The 20695-nt window shown below is 43.9% G+C and overlaps 1 protein-coding gene across 2 annotated transcripts in view; it reads right to left on the reverse strand.

Moving 5' to 3' along the window:
* Glg1 (Golgi apparatus protein 1) overlaps window positions 1–20695 on the reverse strand; it is a 127466-nt gene that overhangs the window by 12663 nt on the left and 94108 nt on the right. For both annotated transcript variants that reach the window (XM_055062163.1, XM_050194356.2), the window contains exons 18-19: window positions 11386–11604; window positions 6798–6935 (exon numbers count right to left, since the gene is read on the reverse strand). In XM_055062163.1, coding sequence (XP_054918138.1) covers window positions 6798–6935; window positions 11386–11604 — 357 coding nt within the window. The remainder of the gene's footprint in view (window positions 1–6797; window positions 6936–11385; window positions 11605–20695) is intronic.

Raw genomic sequence — 20695 nt, forward strand, 5'->3', positions numbered from 1 at the left:
CAGCAAGTGCTATCGTGGGTCGTCACACATGGCATTCACAGCTATCACTGCCAACCCTATTGCATTGAGCATCCTCATCTATTTAGCTATTTCACAGCACGTGTGGCGTAGTGCCATTGGAAGCGTATACTGTGTTTGCAATTTCCTAAAAGAGAGCCACGAATTGGGTATCGACATTTTCACTGAAAACCTACAAATTTAAATAAAGGCCAGAAATTAAAATGTATAATGTCTATCAGGGCCGCTATCTTGTACGTGTTCGAAAAGTCAACGTTCAAAAAGGCAACGCCTATATCGTGGCTTAGGTCAATCTAGGCCAATAACGTAAGACGAAACAAAACGTCAGCTTTTCAAACACGTACAAGATAGCGGCCCAGGTGTTCATAATTAATGAACTTATTCAGTAGAATTAAATATGTCCTGCTTCGCGCAAATGTCACTGCACACGGCACAGTCACAGCTTTTATTTTTTAAAAGCTGAGAACATCTTTTAAGAAAATGCTGCACTCAAGTCATGTTTAACATATTATATTAAAGCAAAACGTCCCTTTAAATAGCTTATACTGATACTCCACTTATCTGAACCATTTGTACTACAGCACTTTATCAAAAACAAAAGCGTATGAAGAACATACAAATTAAACTTAACACATTGATTGAGCATTCCATTACAATTTCAGGGATTTTCAGGCCCTTTTCAGTGACCCACACAGTCATGTGAAAAAAGAAGTCACTTTTTCTGCACTCTTGCTTTTAACAAGACTACTTTTTTGCTCTTGTGCCAAGCAACATGTAAGAACTGGTGTCATTGAGCAGTATTACTGGTGGGAACTTCATAAACCTGGTGAGATCACCTTGTACAGGTGTCAAATGGCACAAAAATTTTGGAAAGCTCACATTGTCTTATGGCGAGTTTGTTCCTCTGAAACTTTTGTACACAAGATGCAAAGCCAGGAGCCATGTAAAGTGCATGTTGTGTTGCCATTAACATTGCTCTTGCATGAAAAGGCATAACTAGGAAGCGGTGCAAACGCGAAGGGTACAGTACTTCCCTTCACTAAAATCAGAATTGGCATGAGTGAGCTCAATGGTCGAAATGCATGGTTACTAATCATTATTAGTCATTAGCACTGAGTGGTAGATCAAATTTCTGGCTTTACCTAGATAACATGGTGCATTGGTGGAGGAGAGAGTTCATAAGTGGAACTACTTTTTATTGTGCAATCATGAATGTTGTGGCAAGGCTTGCACAAATTTTCTTTAGCAAAAATTCTAATAGAAGTTTCTATTACCTAATACAGTTTTGTATTAGTTCTACAGGTTTTGTATTGGACTAATAGAAGTTTCTATTAGTTGTACTGATTTACATATAAGATGAATAGGTCCTGTGTATTAGGCTTATTAGTTTTATACAAACAGTACTGCATGCTTGCCAGTTTCTCTATCAGACTAACAGGTCCTAATGGTCTTATACAGATTTTTGCTGGTCTGTTAGACAATATGTATAGCTGGATGCAGCTGCTCTTGTCTGATGCTTGTTTCATGCGAGGGTGAAATTTGATGAAAAATAAGACTTGGGGACAGCTTGTGTTTCTAATTAATCACTGAATGATTAAGAATTCTGCTGTACAAGTGTGCAGCACACTGCGTTCAGACATTTTCATTAGTTTCAGTACACGTTTTAGCCCACTAAGCTAGTGAAACTGGCCCCTATCTCTCAGCGGCTTACATGGCTTACCTACATGGTCTTACCAATTACAATTCACTGATGACGTTGCCTAACTAGGCCTCTGTTCAGCCTCGTTGTGGTGTGTAGTTGAGGAAACAGCTAGTGTTTACAGCACAGCGAATACTCCCCCCCCCTCCCCCCATAAAAAGAAGGAGAACTAGCTGTATTCTGCAAGGCAGAGTTGTAGTGCCCAGTAAGCTTACGAACGATGGCGCTATAGCAGCAATCATATTTGTTTGCCGCCATGGTTTGCCAGTGAAGTTTCGTCATTCTCGTGTCTTCTTTTGAAGTGTGCCTATAGTAATGTTGAACTTATAACTTAAATTGCTAACTTGTTACCGCATATAAAAGGCTTTAATATTTATTGACATAAGAAGAGCAGCATCAGAGAAGGAAACAAGGCGGACAGGATGAAAATAAAACTGCGACTGTAGTCAGCAGCAGTTGCGCACAGCATGCGTGCACTGGCAGTTGCCATGTAAAGGCAAGGTGTGCATGCTTGTTAGTGAATTAACGATGTGGTTTTAAGGAACCCCCAGTGTTAGTGGCTGCAGAATCTCCTCCATGCAGTAGTATACAGTAGAACCTTTTTATACCTTCTGGAAAACAAGGCGAGAAAAAACACACTAACTGGGAAAATATGCAATCCAAAGTAACTAAAAAATTTTACAGACTCAACTGTAGTTGACATATACTTAATGCAAAGCGTTGTGCGAATCATTGTGGCACGAGGCATGAGAGGCTGATGCGTGTCAAGCTGGTGGGCCTCGGGCAGCCCGAGATGTGTTTTGTTGTTTTCCTATTGCGTAGTGCTTTAAGACGGGGATGGGAAACCGAAACGAAATCAAGCTGGTGGGTGACACCTGATGCTGCGGGAGTAAAACAGGGTGCTCACATCATGCCACCTGCAGCAGAAAACAGCAGCTCATTTGGGTTATCGCCTACTAAAAGCATGCAGTACACTTCCAACAGCACTATGCCCCATGCGCTGTAAAACAGATAGGTGAAGATGCTTATCGCAATAGGGTTGGTGGCAATAGCTGTGAACGTGGCATGTAACGACCCGGGAGGATATTTGCTGGTACCAGAATAGGAAACTGTGTCACGATCCACCCCAGGTAGTGAACAAGGGAGGGCTTCTGGCACCCTCCGTCAGATGGACGCTCCGCAGCGTGGTGGTGCTGAACGATGACTGACCGGCGAGCAGCCGTGCTCGTCGGTGTTTATTGTGGTGCGGTGACCAATGTTGCCTGCCGAGCTTTAGCAGGCCACTGAGCTTGGCGGGCGAACCAAGGTTATGCCCGAGGGGGCGTCACATTTGCTTGTGTATTATTATAATGCACTCCGGTGTTTCCATGTGACACGGGCGGGCGAGTACATGCAGTCAAGCTTCCGCAGCAGGCAGCTACTGTTCTCGATCGCGTGCACCTTGCACATTTTCTTGTTTACATGGGATCTAGTGGCCGGAAAACGTATCATACGACTGCAGTTTGGCGATGTACTGAACGTTGGTGCCAAAATATGTTTTCTGGGAACGCATATATTGGTAAAACATAAGCGTAACTATCGGGTCATTTCTTATGTCCTCGATTGCGAACGTTAGCGCTGGGAAATCTACGTAATGGGATCAATCAACGAGGTTCTACTGTATTTGGATAATTTCATATATGGATGCTGTAATCTCATATATAATCTCATATATGGATGCTACTTCAAAACAATGCAAGGCAACCGTCTGAACCCCTATGCTTTGCGACTTTGTAGATCCACTAGTGAGCATTAATGTGCGGTGTTTTCCCCAGCGCTGATTCTACCATTTGGAGGTAATTATTCTACTTATTTATGCTTCTAGTGCAGTATAAAGTTATTTTCTTCTTTTATCCCAATGGTGAACGTAATTCAGTACAGTGTCTTCGGCCAAATCATTGTGCGCGTTTCAGCAATGGCATGCCTGTTTCCGGCAATGCAGTGCAATATTTCAGCCTAGAGTTGTTCCTTATTTTCACACAGTTTTGACGTAATACACAGAAAACCTGTCGTGCCATGTGCCATCATTTTTCAATATGGTAAACACTTTGTCCTAAAATTAGTTTGTTAATTGTGGAGCCACATTATTCCAATTCGGAAGTAAATACAGCCAAGTTGATATTTGCTCAATGCAATTTTAGCACTCTTATTTTTAAATTTTTCTATATGTATGTATTTCTGTGCCCATGTTTTCTTAACCACTTCCTCAAAAGGACATCCTCTGGTTGAAATGGATCAAAGGCTCTGGCAATCAAGTTTGCTGATGTGACGAAGGAAATGCGTAAAAATACATACTGTGCTAATAAATGTTTCTAGCAATTTTTGCAATTCTACCGGCTTTTCATTTTTCTGTATCTGGTGCATTCAGTAGACTCTAATGTAATGTTCTTAAGGTGGTTTATGTAGCCTAAGAGGCTATAAACCTTCATATTCATACATAGGTCCAGTAGCGTATCGGTCTAAGAATCAATGTCGCAAGTGCATCATTGGCTTTCACAACAATACACCAATAGAGTTAGTCAACTAATACAATAATAGGCCTATTTGACTAATACACTAGTAGATTGTGTTAGTGTCAATAACCTAACAGTAGCCTATTAGCTTTTGTACAAGCACTTTTGCAAGGGTTGTCTTGGCTGAACTGCCAACAAATAGTGAGAGAAGAGTGCCGTATTTACTCGATTTTAACATGCCCTCGATTGTAAAGCGCACCTGTTTTCCATGACCAAAAAAAAAAAAAAAAGAGTACAATACCGCGCACCTCGTGCTTTCAAATAGAAATACTATTTTCTCTCATTTGGAAAAAAAACTGATTTATTTCCAATAAACTAAAGTTGCGATGAATAAAAACACAAATGGAAGCGGCATACCTTGCCGCCAAGATTTTCACTGCGCTGGTACGAATCGCGTGGGGCAATAGACATCACTCGTCGTTGCTATCAGACAACTCCTTATCCCTATCAACAGATTAAAGAATTTCATCCTCGGTGCCATCCATGGCATTCGAAATCCCGCACTTTTTAAAGGCCTTGTTGACCATGGCAGACAGGATCGTGCACCATGCATCTTTCACCCATTCAGTAAAGTCCTGCAGCGAGGCACGCTTCATGTTATTGGCGGGCATGAATTTGTGGCAGCCACTGAAAAGCCATTCGATGTAAAGTGCCCGAATTATATCTTTTACTGGCTTGTTCAAACAAACATCGAGCGGCTGGAGCTGCGATGTCATGCCGTCTGGTATAACGACAAGGTCGGTGTTGCATGCAGCCAGCTTGTCCTTGATGTGCTGGTCAAGGTGGCATCTAAATGCGTCGAGCACAAGCCTCCCACACAGGCCCAAACTACCGCCGGGTCTCTTCCGCCAAATGTTATCAATCCAGTCACTGACCAAGTCCATGCTCATCCAACCTTTTTTATTTGCGCGCACAATCACGCCACTCGGAAACACGATTCCTTTTGGGAGTGTCTTCCGTGTGAAGATAAGATACGAGGGCAACTTGTGCTCATCCGCAGTGCAACAAAGCATTGCGGTGACTCTAGTTTTTTCGTGGCCGGAAGACAAAACCCGCACTTGCTTCGCCCCCTTCTTTTCAACGGTTGTGAGCGGCGTCTGATTGGCATTTCCAATCTGTTCGAAGTGGTAGCCGTTTCTATGGTGCAACTTCAAAACGTACCGCTGAAAACTGTGCAATTTCTCTTCATATTCTTTGGGCAATATTTAGCATATCCCTGTCCGCCTACGAAGAAAAAAACCTTTTCTTTTCATAAAATACGATAGCCAGCACCTGCTCGCTCTGAAGTCACTCCGCATTAGCCCTTTCTGTAGGGCTAATTGCATCGCCCGCACTTTGAGCAGATTGGTTGTCACAGGCCGCTGTGCCGCTCGCTGTTCTTGCACGTATTCCGCTAGCAGCTCTTCTATTATGGCGAAGCGGCCCTGCTTTGGTCCACTAGAACCCTTCCTTGTTGCTTTGCTGGCGAAAATATTCTCCTTCTGTTTGCGCCAGTCCTGCCAGCAAGTTTCGGGAACTCCGAACGCCTGTGATGTGGCCCGATTTCCGTCCGTCTCCGCGCACATGATAACTTTCCTTTTAAATGCGGCATCATGATGCACTCGGCGTGTCTTCGCAGTCGGCGCTTCCATGCTAATTGAATAAATGCAGAAAACGGGAAGACAGGCGGTAGACTAGGTTACACCAGCGCCTGGTTACACATACAACAAGGAGGTATGCACATGGAGGAAGCTACGGCAGCTAGGCTATAAGTGCGTATGAGGCGACCATTTTTCGAATGCCGATGGCGATATGGTATCGCGGATTTAGGGTCGCACTCGATTCTAACACGCATGCAATTTTTGGACCCATTTTACCGGAAAAAAGGTGCGCGTTAGATTCAAGTGAATACGGTAATAGGGTTCATTAGCAGTACACTGCCAGGGTAGGGTAACACATGAATAATTCTTTACAGTGTAGATTGGCACTTTCACTACTGGTATTTCTGTAGAAAACTGTCTCTTTTCTGGAACTTTGTCTAGCATGCAATTTTTGCCTCTAAGAGAGACCGTACCACCTTTTTCAATTATTCTCACTGTGTGGTTAAGGTTCCAAAAACTTTTGCAAATAGATCACTAGACTTAACGGATGAACACTATGAAAGTCCAGATGTATTGCACTGTTATTAGCTTTGATAAAATTGAGGGTAGAGGTGAAAATAAAGCCTGTAGAAAGTTCATGGTGGTGACAGCTGTGACATGGTGTACACAAATCAGGACCAAGAAAAAGCAGAAGTGGCATTCAAAGTTTCAGTCACATTTATGGATCTCTTAGGTACTTGGCAAAGTTGCGAAGAAGTCAGAATAATAGAGTTTGTGTGAGACATCAGGCATCTTAAGAATTTGGTGGCAACTGCTTTCTGGGCACATCTGTTATACTGAACTTCTAATCAGTCAATCACATTTTCTAAGTATCCCCATATCGCCAATCACTAATGCAAGCATGTGCTAACAAGATGCTCCTGCCAGAGGCACAAAGGGCATACATACCTCAGAAGAACAGGCTCTGGCCAAGACAGGATCTAGCTGATAGTCGAGTGCTGCATCACGTACTATGCCCATCACCACAGGCTCGCATGTTTTTGTCAGCTGATGCCGAACAAATTGTGCCTTGAGGCACTGAATTACCTACAAAACGAGGATAAAATACACACTCTTGTTATATTAGTCTGGTGTAAACCACACAAAATCACTGGATATGCTAAATGGAACAGCAAACTCACAAAGCAGACACTTTTATACATGCTGCAATTCCAAAGGTAAAAGAAATATGCAGAGGTTTTCGAACACTCAGAACTCATTGCAAACAGTAATATGGTGAATAATCATATATATAGCAAAATAAATGCAAAATTTCTTATACTTTATTTTTCTGGGCACTTTGGTGCTAAAGCAAAACAAAAATACAAAACACACAGGATCCTAAACATGCAAGTTAGAGCAACAAAATATTTTGTTTGAGCATCGTCTTTGCAATAAATACGTGCACTCTTTCAAAAATATAAATTGCCTGAGAAGAAAAAGTGGGCATGTTGCGCACTCAAGCTGCCCACGAAACAGGACACAAGCTGTCCATACTATAATGCACATGGCATCCAATCCTAACACGCTGTGCAACACCTCAGAGGTCATTGCCAACAACCTGCTCAATATGATTCTGTTTCATCAATGTTGGAGGCTGCAGTTGCTCCCCATTGTTCAGAATATGGATATTAGATATCAAAAAGGCATCTTTACTACCAATACTAGTTTTCTGCAACAAGGTTTGATGATATTCCATTCAGGGTTTGTATGGAACATTTGACCCAAAATTCAAAGAAAATACAAGGATGTCAATGATGCCAAAGGTCGAAATTCAAGGAGGGAAGAATAAACGTTAATCCCAATCATACAGTCATAAATTGTGAAATCTCGTCTTTCTTAGCTGCAATTTCTAGCAAATCAGCAGCTGCTGAGCTGGACATACTTCAAGCTCTTCAGTTTGCCTTTAGGTCGACTTTCCAACTGTAATGATATCGATTGCTTTCTGGCATGGTGGTTAGTGGTGTCCGACTTCAGCTAAACATACTTGTCACATTAAAGCCAAATGGCTGAATCTTACTTTCCGCCAGGCACTTCTAGAGCCTCGGTCTCAAAAATGGAGCCATAATGGCTGTGGTAAACAAACCAGGAAAACAGCAAACTGGCCACATGGCCTGGTTGCTTGATCTGGCTTTGTCTAGCTTCACCAATGCAATGGTGATATAAACAAACATAACTTTGGTGGCTGTGGACCCGTCACATTACAATTGTTTAGCGACACTCTCAGAAGAAAATATCCAAGATTGTTTCCCGACAGACAGTGCCCACGGCATAAGCCCTATGCAGAGTTTGTTACTTTGAATATTCACAAGTCGCCCCCAGTCCCAGTTTTCAAGGAATTCAAGGAGCACACTTACTTTCAAGGAGTTCAAGGGCCCTTGAATCTCTTTTTACAATTTCAAAGGTTCAAGGAAGTACACGAACCACGATTTCATCCTTCACAAATTCATGCTATGCTTTTAAAGTGCTTACCCTTTACAAGAGCAATGAATTGGACTAGTTTGAGTGCATTCATTTTCTTGCGCTCTGTATTGCAGGACACTAACAGGAATTAAATGAACACTGGTTGTAAAGAGAATATGAAGTGCACTCCCCCATGCCACTTCATGTTCACTTAGAACCACAGTTCGTTTCGTCCCTGTTATACCCCCGTCAAGTGGGCAAGTTAAGTGCACTTATGGCGAGTGCACTCGGTTTTTAAGTGCACTTTCCCAAATCTTAACGTCGCAGCGGAGTGTACTCTCAGATGAGTGCACTCAAGTCGGAGTACGTTCACGGAATGCACTTTGCTGGCCGAGTGCGTAGCCTCGCCGCCAACGGTTTGAAGGAGTGCCTAGCCTCGCCACCAACGCTTTCAACGACGGAAAATGTAATGCATAGAAAAAGGACACAAAAGTTCATTTCAGTTATTGAGCAGCTTTTAACAATATAATTTGTGTTTAGCGAGAAGCGAAACAGCACAATAAAGAAACGAATTGATCATGTACGCAACTAACGGCGCCAGAATGATGCGGCACTGTGGCGCCGCCATGTTCATTCAGTTCGTGTTTATTTTGGTGTGGAAGCGTGCAGGCCACGCTGGCCGTGCTTTGAGCCGTGTGTGTGGCATTTTGCAGTGTAGCTAAATATCGAACTCGCCGTCTTTGCTCATATATACTCGCTCATATTCTGTTCTAGCAGGATCATGAACAGGATCAACTGCCGCACGCTGCCATGTTGTTTTGGATTGGCTAGGCATTCGTCTTGGCCAGCATTGACTTGCAACACACTTATAATAAAAACATCTTTGTTTTTTGTTAAGACAAATAGATCAAGTTTGTTTTTATATATAATTCTACTTAAAACAATCGCTTTTTAGCAGCTTTCTCTTGTTAATTTACATCTTTAAAAACGCGCTCTTAGTCTGTCGCCATTTTTTTTTTACTGCGAGTGAACTCTGTTTTCCCGTTAAGAAGCGCGTTGCCTAAAGTGTGACTCAAGGTCCCGAAGTGCACTCCCTGTAAGTGCACTTAACTTGCCCGCTTGACAGGGATATTAGTGTCTTTCAGTACATGGTGCAAGGAAAATTAGTGCTTACTCATGTTTTCTCCCTTATTCTTGAACCATTTAAACAACACTGCATGAGTCAAACCTCCAGGGTAGCCTATACTTGCTATAAATGCACACACTGATATTACAAAAAATCTTGCAATCAAGTCTATGTGAAAAAAGTGCAAGCGTGATGGTATGTATCAGCACCATCAGTCAATTACAAGTCAGCAAAAGCATCTTTAGTTTGCCCACTGGGCAGGTTCGGTGGGCAAGCCAGTACATAGAGTACAGTAAAAGTACATTACTTTGACTTTCATAAATCTCAAAAAATCGAATAATTCAAAATTGCTGTCTGGTCCCAGCAAATGTACTGTATTTTCTGGACTATAGTCTGCACTTGGTGTAGAGTCCTCAGGGGCCAATTGGGGCTTAAAATAAAAGTTTTTTTAAGTAGTCCACACCTGCTGCACAGTCTGCAGGGACAAACTAGTATACAGTAGAGAAGCAAATATTTTATTGTTCTAACAGAAAAAGTCCGGGCCCTTTATTAGAGTGCATATGCTCGCAACTGTTCTTGTGTTTTGCACATCTATGAAGTTGTGTATAAATGTGTGGTACATTTGGCTAGGAAGTTTCACGCATGTGCTCAGAAGTCGAAGCACTCAAATGCAGCCATTTTACGTATCGTGAGCAGAATTTACTTGAATATCACAATCTACCAATATGGGCTGGATATATTGCTCAGGCACAGCGACTATCATTGCACAGCCGATTTAGTTTTGTTCTAGTGCAAAAAAATTTGTAGGCACTGTGTGAACTTGTTTTCTTCAAGCGTGCTTCCTACCTTAAAAATACAATCATGTATAAATATTCCCATAAATATTCCCATAAATATTCCGTACTCCGCAAAACTTCCAACTTTCAAACTTGTATAGCCTGTGGGCTATAGTCCAGAAAATGCAGCACACATTCCTCTATATGGCATCATATTGCACCTAAAGTTTCATGGTACATGCCCATGCACCAGTTACTGCATAGGAGCCCTGAGGGCAGAGAGTCACTAATGAGCAAGCCAAAAACAATGCTAGCATCAAACCAAAACTACCGAAACACCACGATGGAGCATGCCTTACTGTAATCACTCTGAAAGAAGTTATTCTACTGTAGAGTAGTATCGTGCAAGTTCTCCTCAAAGGTTCCACGTGCTTATAATTCACAGGAGATTATAAAAATTTCCAGATTTCACACAAAATACATACAAGGGTTACTAACCTTTTTTTTTTTTTTCACTATATAGAAACATGCCTATGCCAGTAAAGCTTTCTCAATTACTTTTTAAATACATCCAATAATTTGCCAACTCAGATCATTTTGATATGTTTCAAGCCCCATGTAATCTGAATTAACAAGCTGTCACTGTATGGGCCCTGTGTGTGTTGCAGGGTTAAAAAGTCACAGCAGCGATGCAAGACCAATGTAATCTGATCCGAATTTTGCACACATTAAAGCCCGCACAAGTATGCTATATATAAAAAAGCATATTGGTAATGCCTCGCTACCAGCATAGCGAGCAAAATGAACCTGACTGAGAAAGGTACACGAATAAGGAAAAAATTCTTTTATAAAGATAAAAAGGCCAGACATAAAAGGATGTTAGCCTGCTGTTTTACTTAATATACTTCGATAATCAACACTTTAGTGATAGTGGCATAACGAAGGCACCCTGCAGAAATCAGAGCTAGAATGTAGTATCCCATGCCACAATCGAGCCTATGATACAGTTGAATTGACTTGCAGAGGAGAATGTGGGTTTGAAGAATAGCTTTTCTTAAACCTTCTTCTCTTTGCATCTTTTTCTTTGCATTGTTAAATAAATAAATAAATAAATAAATAAACAAATACATAAATAAATAAATAAAAATAAAAGTAAATAAATAAACAAGCAAGCAAACAAACAAAAACCAACCTTTCCCTGGAGCTCTGTGCTTTCTGCTGCTTTGTCAAGCACAAGGGCTGAGCAGAACTTGGCAATGTCCATGCGACAGGCATGCTGTAACTGGGCATTGAGCCTGTAGTCTGTGTTTTGTTCCACCAGGCGGCGCTGCACCATGGTGCGGCACCGAACATCCATTGTAGGTTCTTTCCGATGGTCTGCCAGGCAGTGAAGAGCACGGGTGGGTTCAACCTGAAAGAATAGCACAGCTGCTTTACTTCTTTTAACACTTGCAATGACAGGTAGTGGGAACATAACATGGAAGAGAAGCTGTTCTACAGAAGCAGAGAAGACGTGTAGCGGCTTCTCCCAGTATCATCATCATGAGCCTGGCTACGCCCACTGCAGGGCAAAGGCCTCTCCCATACTTCTCCAACTACCCCGGTCATGTGCTAATTGTGGCCATGTTGTCCCTGCAAACTTCTTAATCTCATCCGCCCACCTAACTTTCTGTCTCCCCCTGCTACACTTCCCTTCTCTTGGAATCCAGTCTGTAACCCTTAATGACCATTGGTTAACTTCCCTCCTCATTACATGTCCTGCCCATGCCCATTTCCTTTTCTTGATCTCAACTAAGATGTCATTAACTTGCATTTGTTCCCTCACCCAATCTGCTCTTTTCTCCCAGTATACCCACAACAAGGGGTTATTTCAAATGCCAACTAGTACTGAGCCCTTTAATGCCTTAGCATTAGGAATATCAAAGTGGAAAAGAGTGTATGTGTGTGAAATGTGAGAAGCCAGTCATGTGGAAGAAGGAGAGAGGGGATGGTAAAGCTTAAAAGAGAACACACACACTCTTCTAAGCTCTCACATACATGTGCATGTGCGTGCATGAATGAGAAGAAAGGAAACCGAGGGGCCCAATTTGGCTCAACAATGACACAGAGGACAGCACAGGGGAAATTAACTTTAGTTACTAACTGAAGTAATGGCCGTGACTGGTGGCACTGGCTAACACTCCCAAGGTTAGTTCTAGTGAACAAATATAAATACCCAAGAAAGTGGATGGGAAAATGGTGCTGCAGTAGCTCAATTGGTAAGAGTATTGCATGCATAATGTGAAGATGCGGGTTTGTATTCTACCTGTGGCAAGTTGTTTTTCATCCACTTCCATTTTCATTTATGTATTAGTTCCTTACTTCAATTGAGAAGTACAGTTAATTTCCTCTATGCTGCCCTTTGCACACCTGCCAACCTGAAGATTTGGAAATTCGTAAAACTATCATGGCGGGGGGCGGGGGGGAGGGCACTTTTCTTTTTTAATTTAAGGATTTACCTTTCAAGACAAGCTTACTTACGTTTTCACAACCGCAAGTGAAATCAGTGTCTTGGAGAGGAAAGAGTGAAAACTCCACTGGGGCACAATTTACCGTTGCAATGATTTTGCTGTTGATGACCTTGCCTGCTTCAGAAACTTCTCGGTGAAGGTTTGCTCAAAGCAAGTACCTCTCTGGTGCCCCTTGACCATCAGCAAACTTTCTAGTGTTTTCTCACACAAAGATGAGCAAAACTCTGTTCGAGTTTTGTTCACAGTGCGGAATATTCTCCCACATTCAGCACTGCTGTGGGGAATGGAGAGAATACCCAGCACAACCACCGAAATTCTGTGGAACGTAAGCGATCCGTCGACACTTTGAACGCTTCTTGATTGCGACCACTGCATGTCGCACCTTGGTTCATTCAATGTGTCGGTTGGAACCTGATATGCTTGCAAGTTGGCAAATTCGACTTCAAGTGCATCGAGTGCTTCTTCTTTTGATTTGCCACTCTGCTGGGGTAAAATAGCAGGGAACGCCATAATAAAATGACATACGCTGTTGAATGAAGCAGTTTCCAGAGCTCGTACTTGAGCAACTTCAGCCATCTTGAGATCAACATCTTCTAGCGGGAATTTGTAATGTAATCGAATGTAATCGCATGCTGCCATTAAGTACAGACGTACAGCAGAGAAGAACTGCTCTCTCTCAATGCAGCTCAGTGTCTTAACCACAGAGTAGGTTGTGCTGCCAATGACTATGTCTTCATCACCTTTCTAGTTCTCTGCAGCTCCATAGTCAACTTCCAGCAATGAATGGCGTGCCTTGACAACACCTTGGTGCACAAATCTAGTCAGGAGATCCTCGAAAAGGTGGTTCAAGAGGCCCCCCAGTACATGAATCTGAGGAGCCTGTGCCTGAAGAAGGCAGTTTGCTTTATTAAAAAGTGGTATAACATTTTGGAGAAAAAGACAGCACGCCCTGGTTAGCTCCGATGACAAAAAATAAAACAGGTGCTCCTCACGGGTCACGTAGCTGGCTTCCCCAGAATCCTTGGTATAAAGTTTGTTTTTTTTCTTGAGGTCCAGAATGAGCTCTATTCCTCTTTAGCGAGAGCTCATCGCTGTCGGTGCTTTTTTTCCCGAGGCTTGCAGCAATCTTGTGAAGATGTGTAGCAGACTTTGGGGTCAGTGCAGGGTTCTTGGGGGTTTGCCAGGAAGCCTTCAGAATTTGGTACGACTCCAAAAACAAGCTCTGCTTGTTGCACTGCTGTGTTTCAGATAAAGAAAAGCTGAGTAGTGGTTTCTACTGGTTGAGCAACCTCTTCAAACACTTTCCCAACAACAGCCAATGTGTTGGCGAATGCTTCAACATCTTTCTGACCTCAGCATCATGCATATTTTGGAACTCCTTAAGTCGATCTTTCCGTTTTGAGCTTTTCTCTAGGTAAAAAAATGTTAAATAATATGGTAAAAAAAACTAAAGCCTCACCAACCTTTACAGGAAGACATGAAGCTCCTTTTTGGGTGGCCAAGTTGATGAGATGGCACGGGCAACTAACCCCTATCGAACCTGGTTGAGCCTTTCTCAATACAGTAGAAACACTGTTTTTCTTGCCGATCATGACACTGGCATTGTCCGAACACATAGCCAACAGGTTTCCAACAGGCAAATTCCGAGACTTCATCTCGTCCAGAACCAGATTTGTTATCTTGTGACCCATCGCTTCCCCTTGGATTGTCCAGAGGCAAAGAAGGCGGCTTTCAATTCTACTCGTTCCTTTAATGAAATATGTCGCAACAATAGGGTAAAGCTGCATATACCTATTGTTACTGCCATCCACAGCGATCGGAAATACTTGCTGTTTTAAGGCATCCAGCAAAGGAGTCTCTGCGTTGGCAGCCATTTCCCGAACAATTGACGTCGTCTTTGTTTGTCCACAGGCGTAGTGTTTCGCTTCTTCGCACTTGGGGAACATCTTCCGGAAAAGCGGTCCGGAATGATCGCAGACACTCAGCGGGATGTTGTGTTCAACTAAAAACGCCGTGAAGAGGCATTCTGCACGAATCACACTGAGGTCGCTGCTGCTGCATACAAAGCTTGCTAGGCTTGGCTGGCTGTCCGCGGCTCGCACATATCCCCTATGCTTTTTCGAAGCGATGTGGACCTTGATGCCAGCCTTGCCGCCATGCGAGATGTTCACATCACAGGCACACATGGTGCAGAAACTGAATTTCTCCCCTTTTTTTTAGGGCACGAAGCACGGAAATTCTGCCGTGTACGGTTTCAAAAACACTTAGAATGACTGTCAGGGCTTCGAGCCTGCCATTGCACTGTGAAGCCACTACAGGTCGGAGTCGCACTGCATCCGACACGGCAGCTAGTCAACACAAAAGGCGAGACCAACACTGCAGTGACTGAAGCTGACTGAAGTCCAAACCCGCGCGCCCGCGTGAACAAAGGCAACAGCATGGCAACAGGCTTGCGGAGGCACTAGAGGCGCTATCTGCACTATCGAGCTTTGGATATGGATTCGTGACCCCCCCCAGTAGCCGACAGAAGTCACTACAATCTTGCAGCTGCTGATGATGATACCACGCATACGTATTGCCCTCTTGTGGTGCACAAGGTACCAGGGTGTAGTTTTACTACATTTTCACGTTCTTTTTTTTCACAAATAAAATGTTTTCCGTAAAATTTCAAGCAAGATTCGTAAAATCGTAAGACCGCTCGAAATTCGTACATTTTACGGAAAATTCAGATGGGTTGGCAGGTATGCATTTGTGTCATTGTATTTTGGCTTGTATGATTTGAGTAATAAAAGTCGGGCGCCTCAGTTTCTTTTCTTCTCGTTCATTACATAGCAAGGGTCTCGAACCGGCAAGTTTGATGCCTTCAGATACCGTGTGTGTTTATTGACCAGTTGCCTTCACCTGAAAAGTTCACGTACTATGTGATCCCAGTGCAAGATAGGATGCTGTACATCCACTACCATGGCCGCACACTCCCAGGATTAGTTTGGTAGACAAACGTAAATATCCAAAAAAGAGGATGGGAAAACGGCGGCGTGGTAGATCAATTGGTAAGAGCATAGCACGCGTAATGCAATGACGTGGGCGCATATCCCACTTGGGACCAGTTGTTTCTTCATCCACTTTCATTTTAATTTATTTATAATTGCTTTACTTCAATTAAGAACTACAGTTAATTTCCCCGATGCTGTCCTTCGTGCCATTGTTTGCTCGCTTCTTACGATTTGACTGTACATACATACATACATACATACATACATACATACATACATACAGGGTGTGCCAGCTAACTTGGACCAAGATTTTGAAATAACCTATGCGTTCTTCAGAACAGAAATCGCGTGGATGTTGTTAGCGTTTATCTAAACTTACAGTACCATTTTTTAACTTGTCTTTTTTTGAGTAATTAGCCGAGATAAATTAACTTACTTTTTAAATATAGCTTGAAACGTTCAGCCGTCAATAGGAAAGTTGTGGAGCTTCACAAATATTGCTGAACCCAGGTACTTCCAATGAGATAGATTTAGCGTGGCCGTTCTTATTCGGGAGAAATGAAAGCCCGCGGAGTTTAAAAAATACCACGTGACAGCCTGCTCTGTAAGCCCGAATGCGCCGCGATTACAGCGCTCTCATGAGTGATTTGTAGAAACATTGCCAGCATCGCGCCTTCCCTTCACTTACGAGAAAGGACTTCTACCTTTGCTGGGCTCTGACATTACCAGCAGCGGCTGGTGACGGCGCTCCGAAAAAGCGCTTCATCAGCAGCCACTCGCGCCTGTCACCAAAGAATGCGTCGTCATCAGCTGTTTATTCCGATATGATGATAAGAGCGATTTTTTTTCCAGCGTTCAAGTTGAGAGAGAGAGAGAGAGAGAACAACTTTAGTGAAAATGCCTGCAGAGTCGGTTAGGCTCCCTCCACGCAGGGAGGACAAGCTTTTACCGCGACGCGGCCACTACGTCAGTCTCGTGCATTGTGCTCCTCGAGGTCTTGGTTCCTCGCTACTTCCGCGGATCCGAGAGGGCCGCCGCCCCCTTCCTTGGGGTGCTGCCCCCCTTCTCCTCGGTTTCGCGAGGTCGCTGCCTCTCTAGAGCTGCCGAGACCTGCTGGATGGCCTTGAGTTGTGTATCTTGGTCATATCTCCTCGTTGCAGCCTCTAGCTGCGGCGGGATCGTCGTTTTCTCGCTGGCTTCTCGTGGATTTATACTACAGTCCCAAAGGATGTGAGCCGCGGTGGCTCTCTCCTTAGCGCACAGTCTACACACGTCACTCGCGTCTGTGCCACTTCACTATTTCGTTGAAGGTGGTCATCTTGTCCTTGGCACTGCACCGCGACCAACACTCCGAGTCGGCCGTGCTTGCAGCTGCGCGGTTGGTTAGTCCTCGCGCGGCCGAGTTGGCCGTCTCGTTGTGGTTCACGTTCCCGCGTTCCGACACGTCACTGCCCATGTGGGCCGGAAACCACTTGATCACCACAGCACTTTTGCGTCCGATGTCTTCGGCCTTGCGCAGTATGCGCGCAGCCTCACTACATACCCTACCCTTGGCGTAGTTCTTCACTGCCGTTCTAGAGTCACACAACACTGTAGTGCATCCGGGGTCGGAGGCGGCCAAGGCGATGGCCACTTCCTCTACCCGATGCGCCTCTCGAGTCCGGATGCTTGCCGCGGTCTTCGTTGCACCCGTCGATGCCCCGACAGCCACCACCGCGTATGCGTCGCTGCTCCCTCGGTACTCCGCCGCGTCCACGTAGACGGCACCTTCTTCTCTGGCGTGGAGGTCCACGAGAGCCCTGGCCCTCGCCAACCTGCGCTCCTTGTTGTGCTCGGGGTTCACGTTCCTCGGGATCGGGCAGACCCTGAGCTTTCTGTTGATGCTATCCGGTATAGGTACGTCTTTCTATTGCTCGCCTTCCCTCGGCTCGAGGCCAAGGTCCAGCAGTATCTTTCTTCCGGTTCTCGTTTCAGAGAGACGCTCGAGTTGCGCCGTTCTCTGTGCTTCGGCTATTTCATCCAGCGTGTTGTGGACTCCCAGCGCCATGAATTTTTCGGTGCTCGTGCTCCCGAGGAGGCCGAGTGCCGCCTTATACGCCTTGCGTATGGTGGCGTCTATCTTGTTACGTTCACTCGGCCTCCAGTTGTGGAAAGCGGCCACGTATGTTATGTGGCTAACTGCGAAGGATTGAACGAGCCTAGTCAGGCTCTCCTCCTTCATCCCCGCTCTTCTGTTGGACACCCTCTTGATGAGTCTCATTGCCGCGGCCGCTTTGGCCGCGAGCTTGTTGACCGTTTCACCGTTGACTCGGTTTCGCTGGATGAGCAGCCCGAGCACTCGAATCTTCTCGACCTCCGGTATTACTTGTCCTCCCGCTGTCTTGACCGTGATCTTGGGCCGCTCGTACTTGACTTCCATATTCTTTCTTTTTCTGCCCGCTCCTGTCGGTGGAATCACCAGCAGTGCTGACTTGGCCGGAGAGCAAACGAGTCCAGACCCGCCCAGCTGCTCCTCGATGGCGTTGACCGCTTCTTGCAGCGTTGTCTCGATGTGTCCGTCGCTTCCTCCCGGTACCCATAGCGTGACGTCGTCGGCGTAGATGGTGTGTCGGACTCCCGCTACTCTTTCTAGCCGTCAAGTTGATGCGGAACAGAAAAAATACACATAGAACATGCATCCTACATCTGGCACCTGTGCGAGAGAGAGCCTCATTTGTTACAACACCGCTTTTCTTCCAAGCTGTGCCAGCGGCTAGATGCATGTGAGCTCGACTGTCTATTACTGTCGCGCCGCGCAACCATTTTGAAGAATTTGTTTGCAGTGCTTAAAGCATGCCGTACTCAGGCAAGCAGAAGGCGAACATTGTCTTAGCCTTGGGAGCGGCCCGAGGCGACAAGAGGAAAGCTGCCAAGGTATACCGAAATTGGCAATGTGGGGGAAGACCTAGCGCGAACACAATTATGAGAAGTTACTTGATGCTGAAAGAAACAGGTAGCTTCAAGACGTGGCACAGAAAGGGGACCATCAGTGAAGAGGCTCAAGGAGACATTGTGGCTTTCATGACTGCAAACCCTCATTCCAGTGTGCGTGATTTTGCAATGACTGCAAACCCTGATTCTAGCGTGTGTGAATTAACTTGGCCATACAGCAGGCATCTAAGATGGTAAATAAGAAGTAAAGGATTGACAAGCAGCCTTGAACAGAGAGAGAGCATTGACAGCTCTGAAAGTTGCTTCATGGAAGCTAATTGGTTGTCAATGTGCAAGTCACTGCAAGCACCAACACTGAGACTTTGCATGCTTGGATCCCCATGTTTCAACTGATCACTTTAATCGAGATGCTGCAAATGGTCCCCAAATATTGCCAAAAGACTTTGCACCATTCAACGACCATGAAGATGCTCTATTATAATGTTGAGGCTTTATGTATATTATGTTCTCATGTGTTAGGAATGTGAAGACTGTGTCCATTTTTATAGATAGATGCACAGATTCAGTAAATGAGGCTTGAACCATGGTAACACGGCTCTCAAACAACAAATGTTGCATTAGGTGTGCCGTTAAGCTTTTGGTGAGTTTCAAAACAACTTGATTTGATATTTCTCCAAGGTTTCAAGAAACAATATTGACCATGTACCATGATGTAAAAAACTGCACTGCTTATTTTCCATCAAAACTAAAGATGCCCCAAAGTAGGCAACCAGAAAGCTTTCTAACACAAGTTTTCTAGATTAATGGCAGTTTCCTGGGTAGTGCTAGCAAACTGCATTATGCTCTATAAATGTACTTGCAAGTAGGCTATTCTTGTAGGCTTCATTGATGCCTATCCATTGTCCCAAGATGTTTGGATGACATAGGAGAAGCCATTGAACTGCACAGCTGTGCCAATTGAAAAGCAGAGGATACTCGGGTTAATTGTCGCTGCAGTTTGCACTAATACCCATTTCTCATGGGTAGGCAAATTGCAAATGTAGCAGTTTGGTGCAACTGGCACAGCTGTCTCATCTCTGTTTAAAACCGAACATTAAATGTACTTAGTTTAAAGATCTTAAATGATATGTAGGAATGCCAAAATATTCTAAACATAAAATGTGAATAGCATTATTTAATTAGAGAATGTGTCATTTGGTTTGATTAAATAATAATAATGATGATGTTATTCTTATCCCATCCTTATTCGTTTATGGCAGAATATACAGTAACTATGATTAAGGGAGTCTGCCTGTCATAGAAAAGGCCCTATGAATATGGGCCACTGCAGTGGCATAGATAGAAATTTTATACAAAAATTGTTGTACAAGTATATATATATATATATATATATATATATATATATATATATATATACACATACATATATATATAAGCAGGTTGTATTGTACACCACACAAGGAGGAACTCCTAGTACTCCCCAGAAAAGAATGCTTCAACGAGGATGCACATTTTTGCGTTGCCGAAACAACAGTGTGCTTAACTTCTGACAGAAGTTTTTCATTGCTAAGGTGTGCAGCGACTTCGCATCAAACTATTCTATCATCCTTATGCTATTTTTAAAAATTATGATATTAATACCAAACTAACATTTCATTTACAAATTAATGCATTTATATAATGTATGTTGATGACCTAGCTGGTACATGACTTGGAAAAACTAACAGACCTAAAAACGGGGCCGAACAAAAACAAAACAGTGCACTATGGTGTGTCTTCTTGTTTGCAGGCCAGACTTGTGGCCGAGGTATCAGTGCAGGTCACCGTTGTTTTTCAGCCACATCTTCTAGTGAGTGCTATTGGATAAGGACGATGCGTTCTCCCTATGTCCACAATTATCCGCGAACTTTGTTCTTGGCGCCTTTTATGTGCCTCCCCCCACTCCTCGTATTTATCACCTCACTGCCCTTAAAATTATTTTCCGTTAGTCACTGTTACACTCTTCAACATTCACCCGGGTTGTTGAGTGGCATGGCGGGCACTAATGTTCCTACCCACCCCCAGACAA

This window comes from Dermacentor andersoni, chromosome 1, assembly GCF_023375885.2.
Source record: "Dermacentor andersoni chromosome 1, qqDerAnde1_hic_scaffold, whole genome shotgun sequence".
Classification (NCBI taxonomy): Eukaryota; Metazoa; Arthropoda; class Arachnida; order Ixodida; family Ixodidae; genus Dermacentor; species Dermacentor andersoni.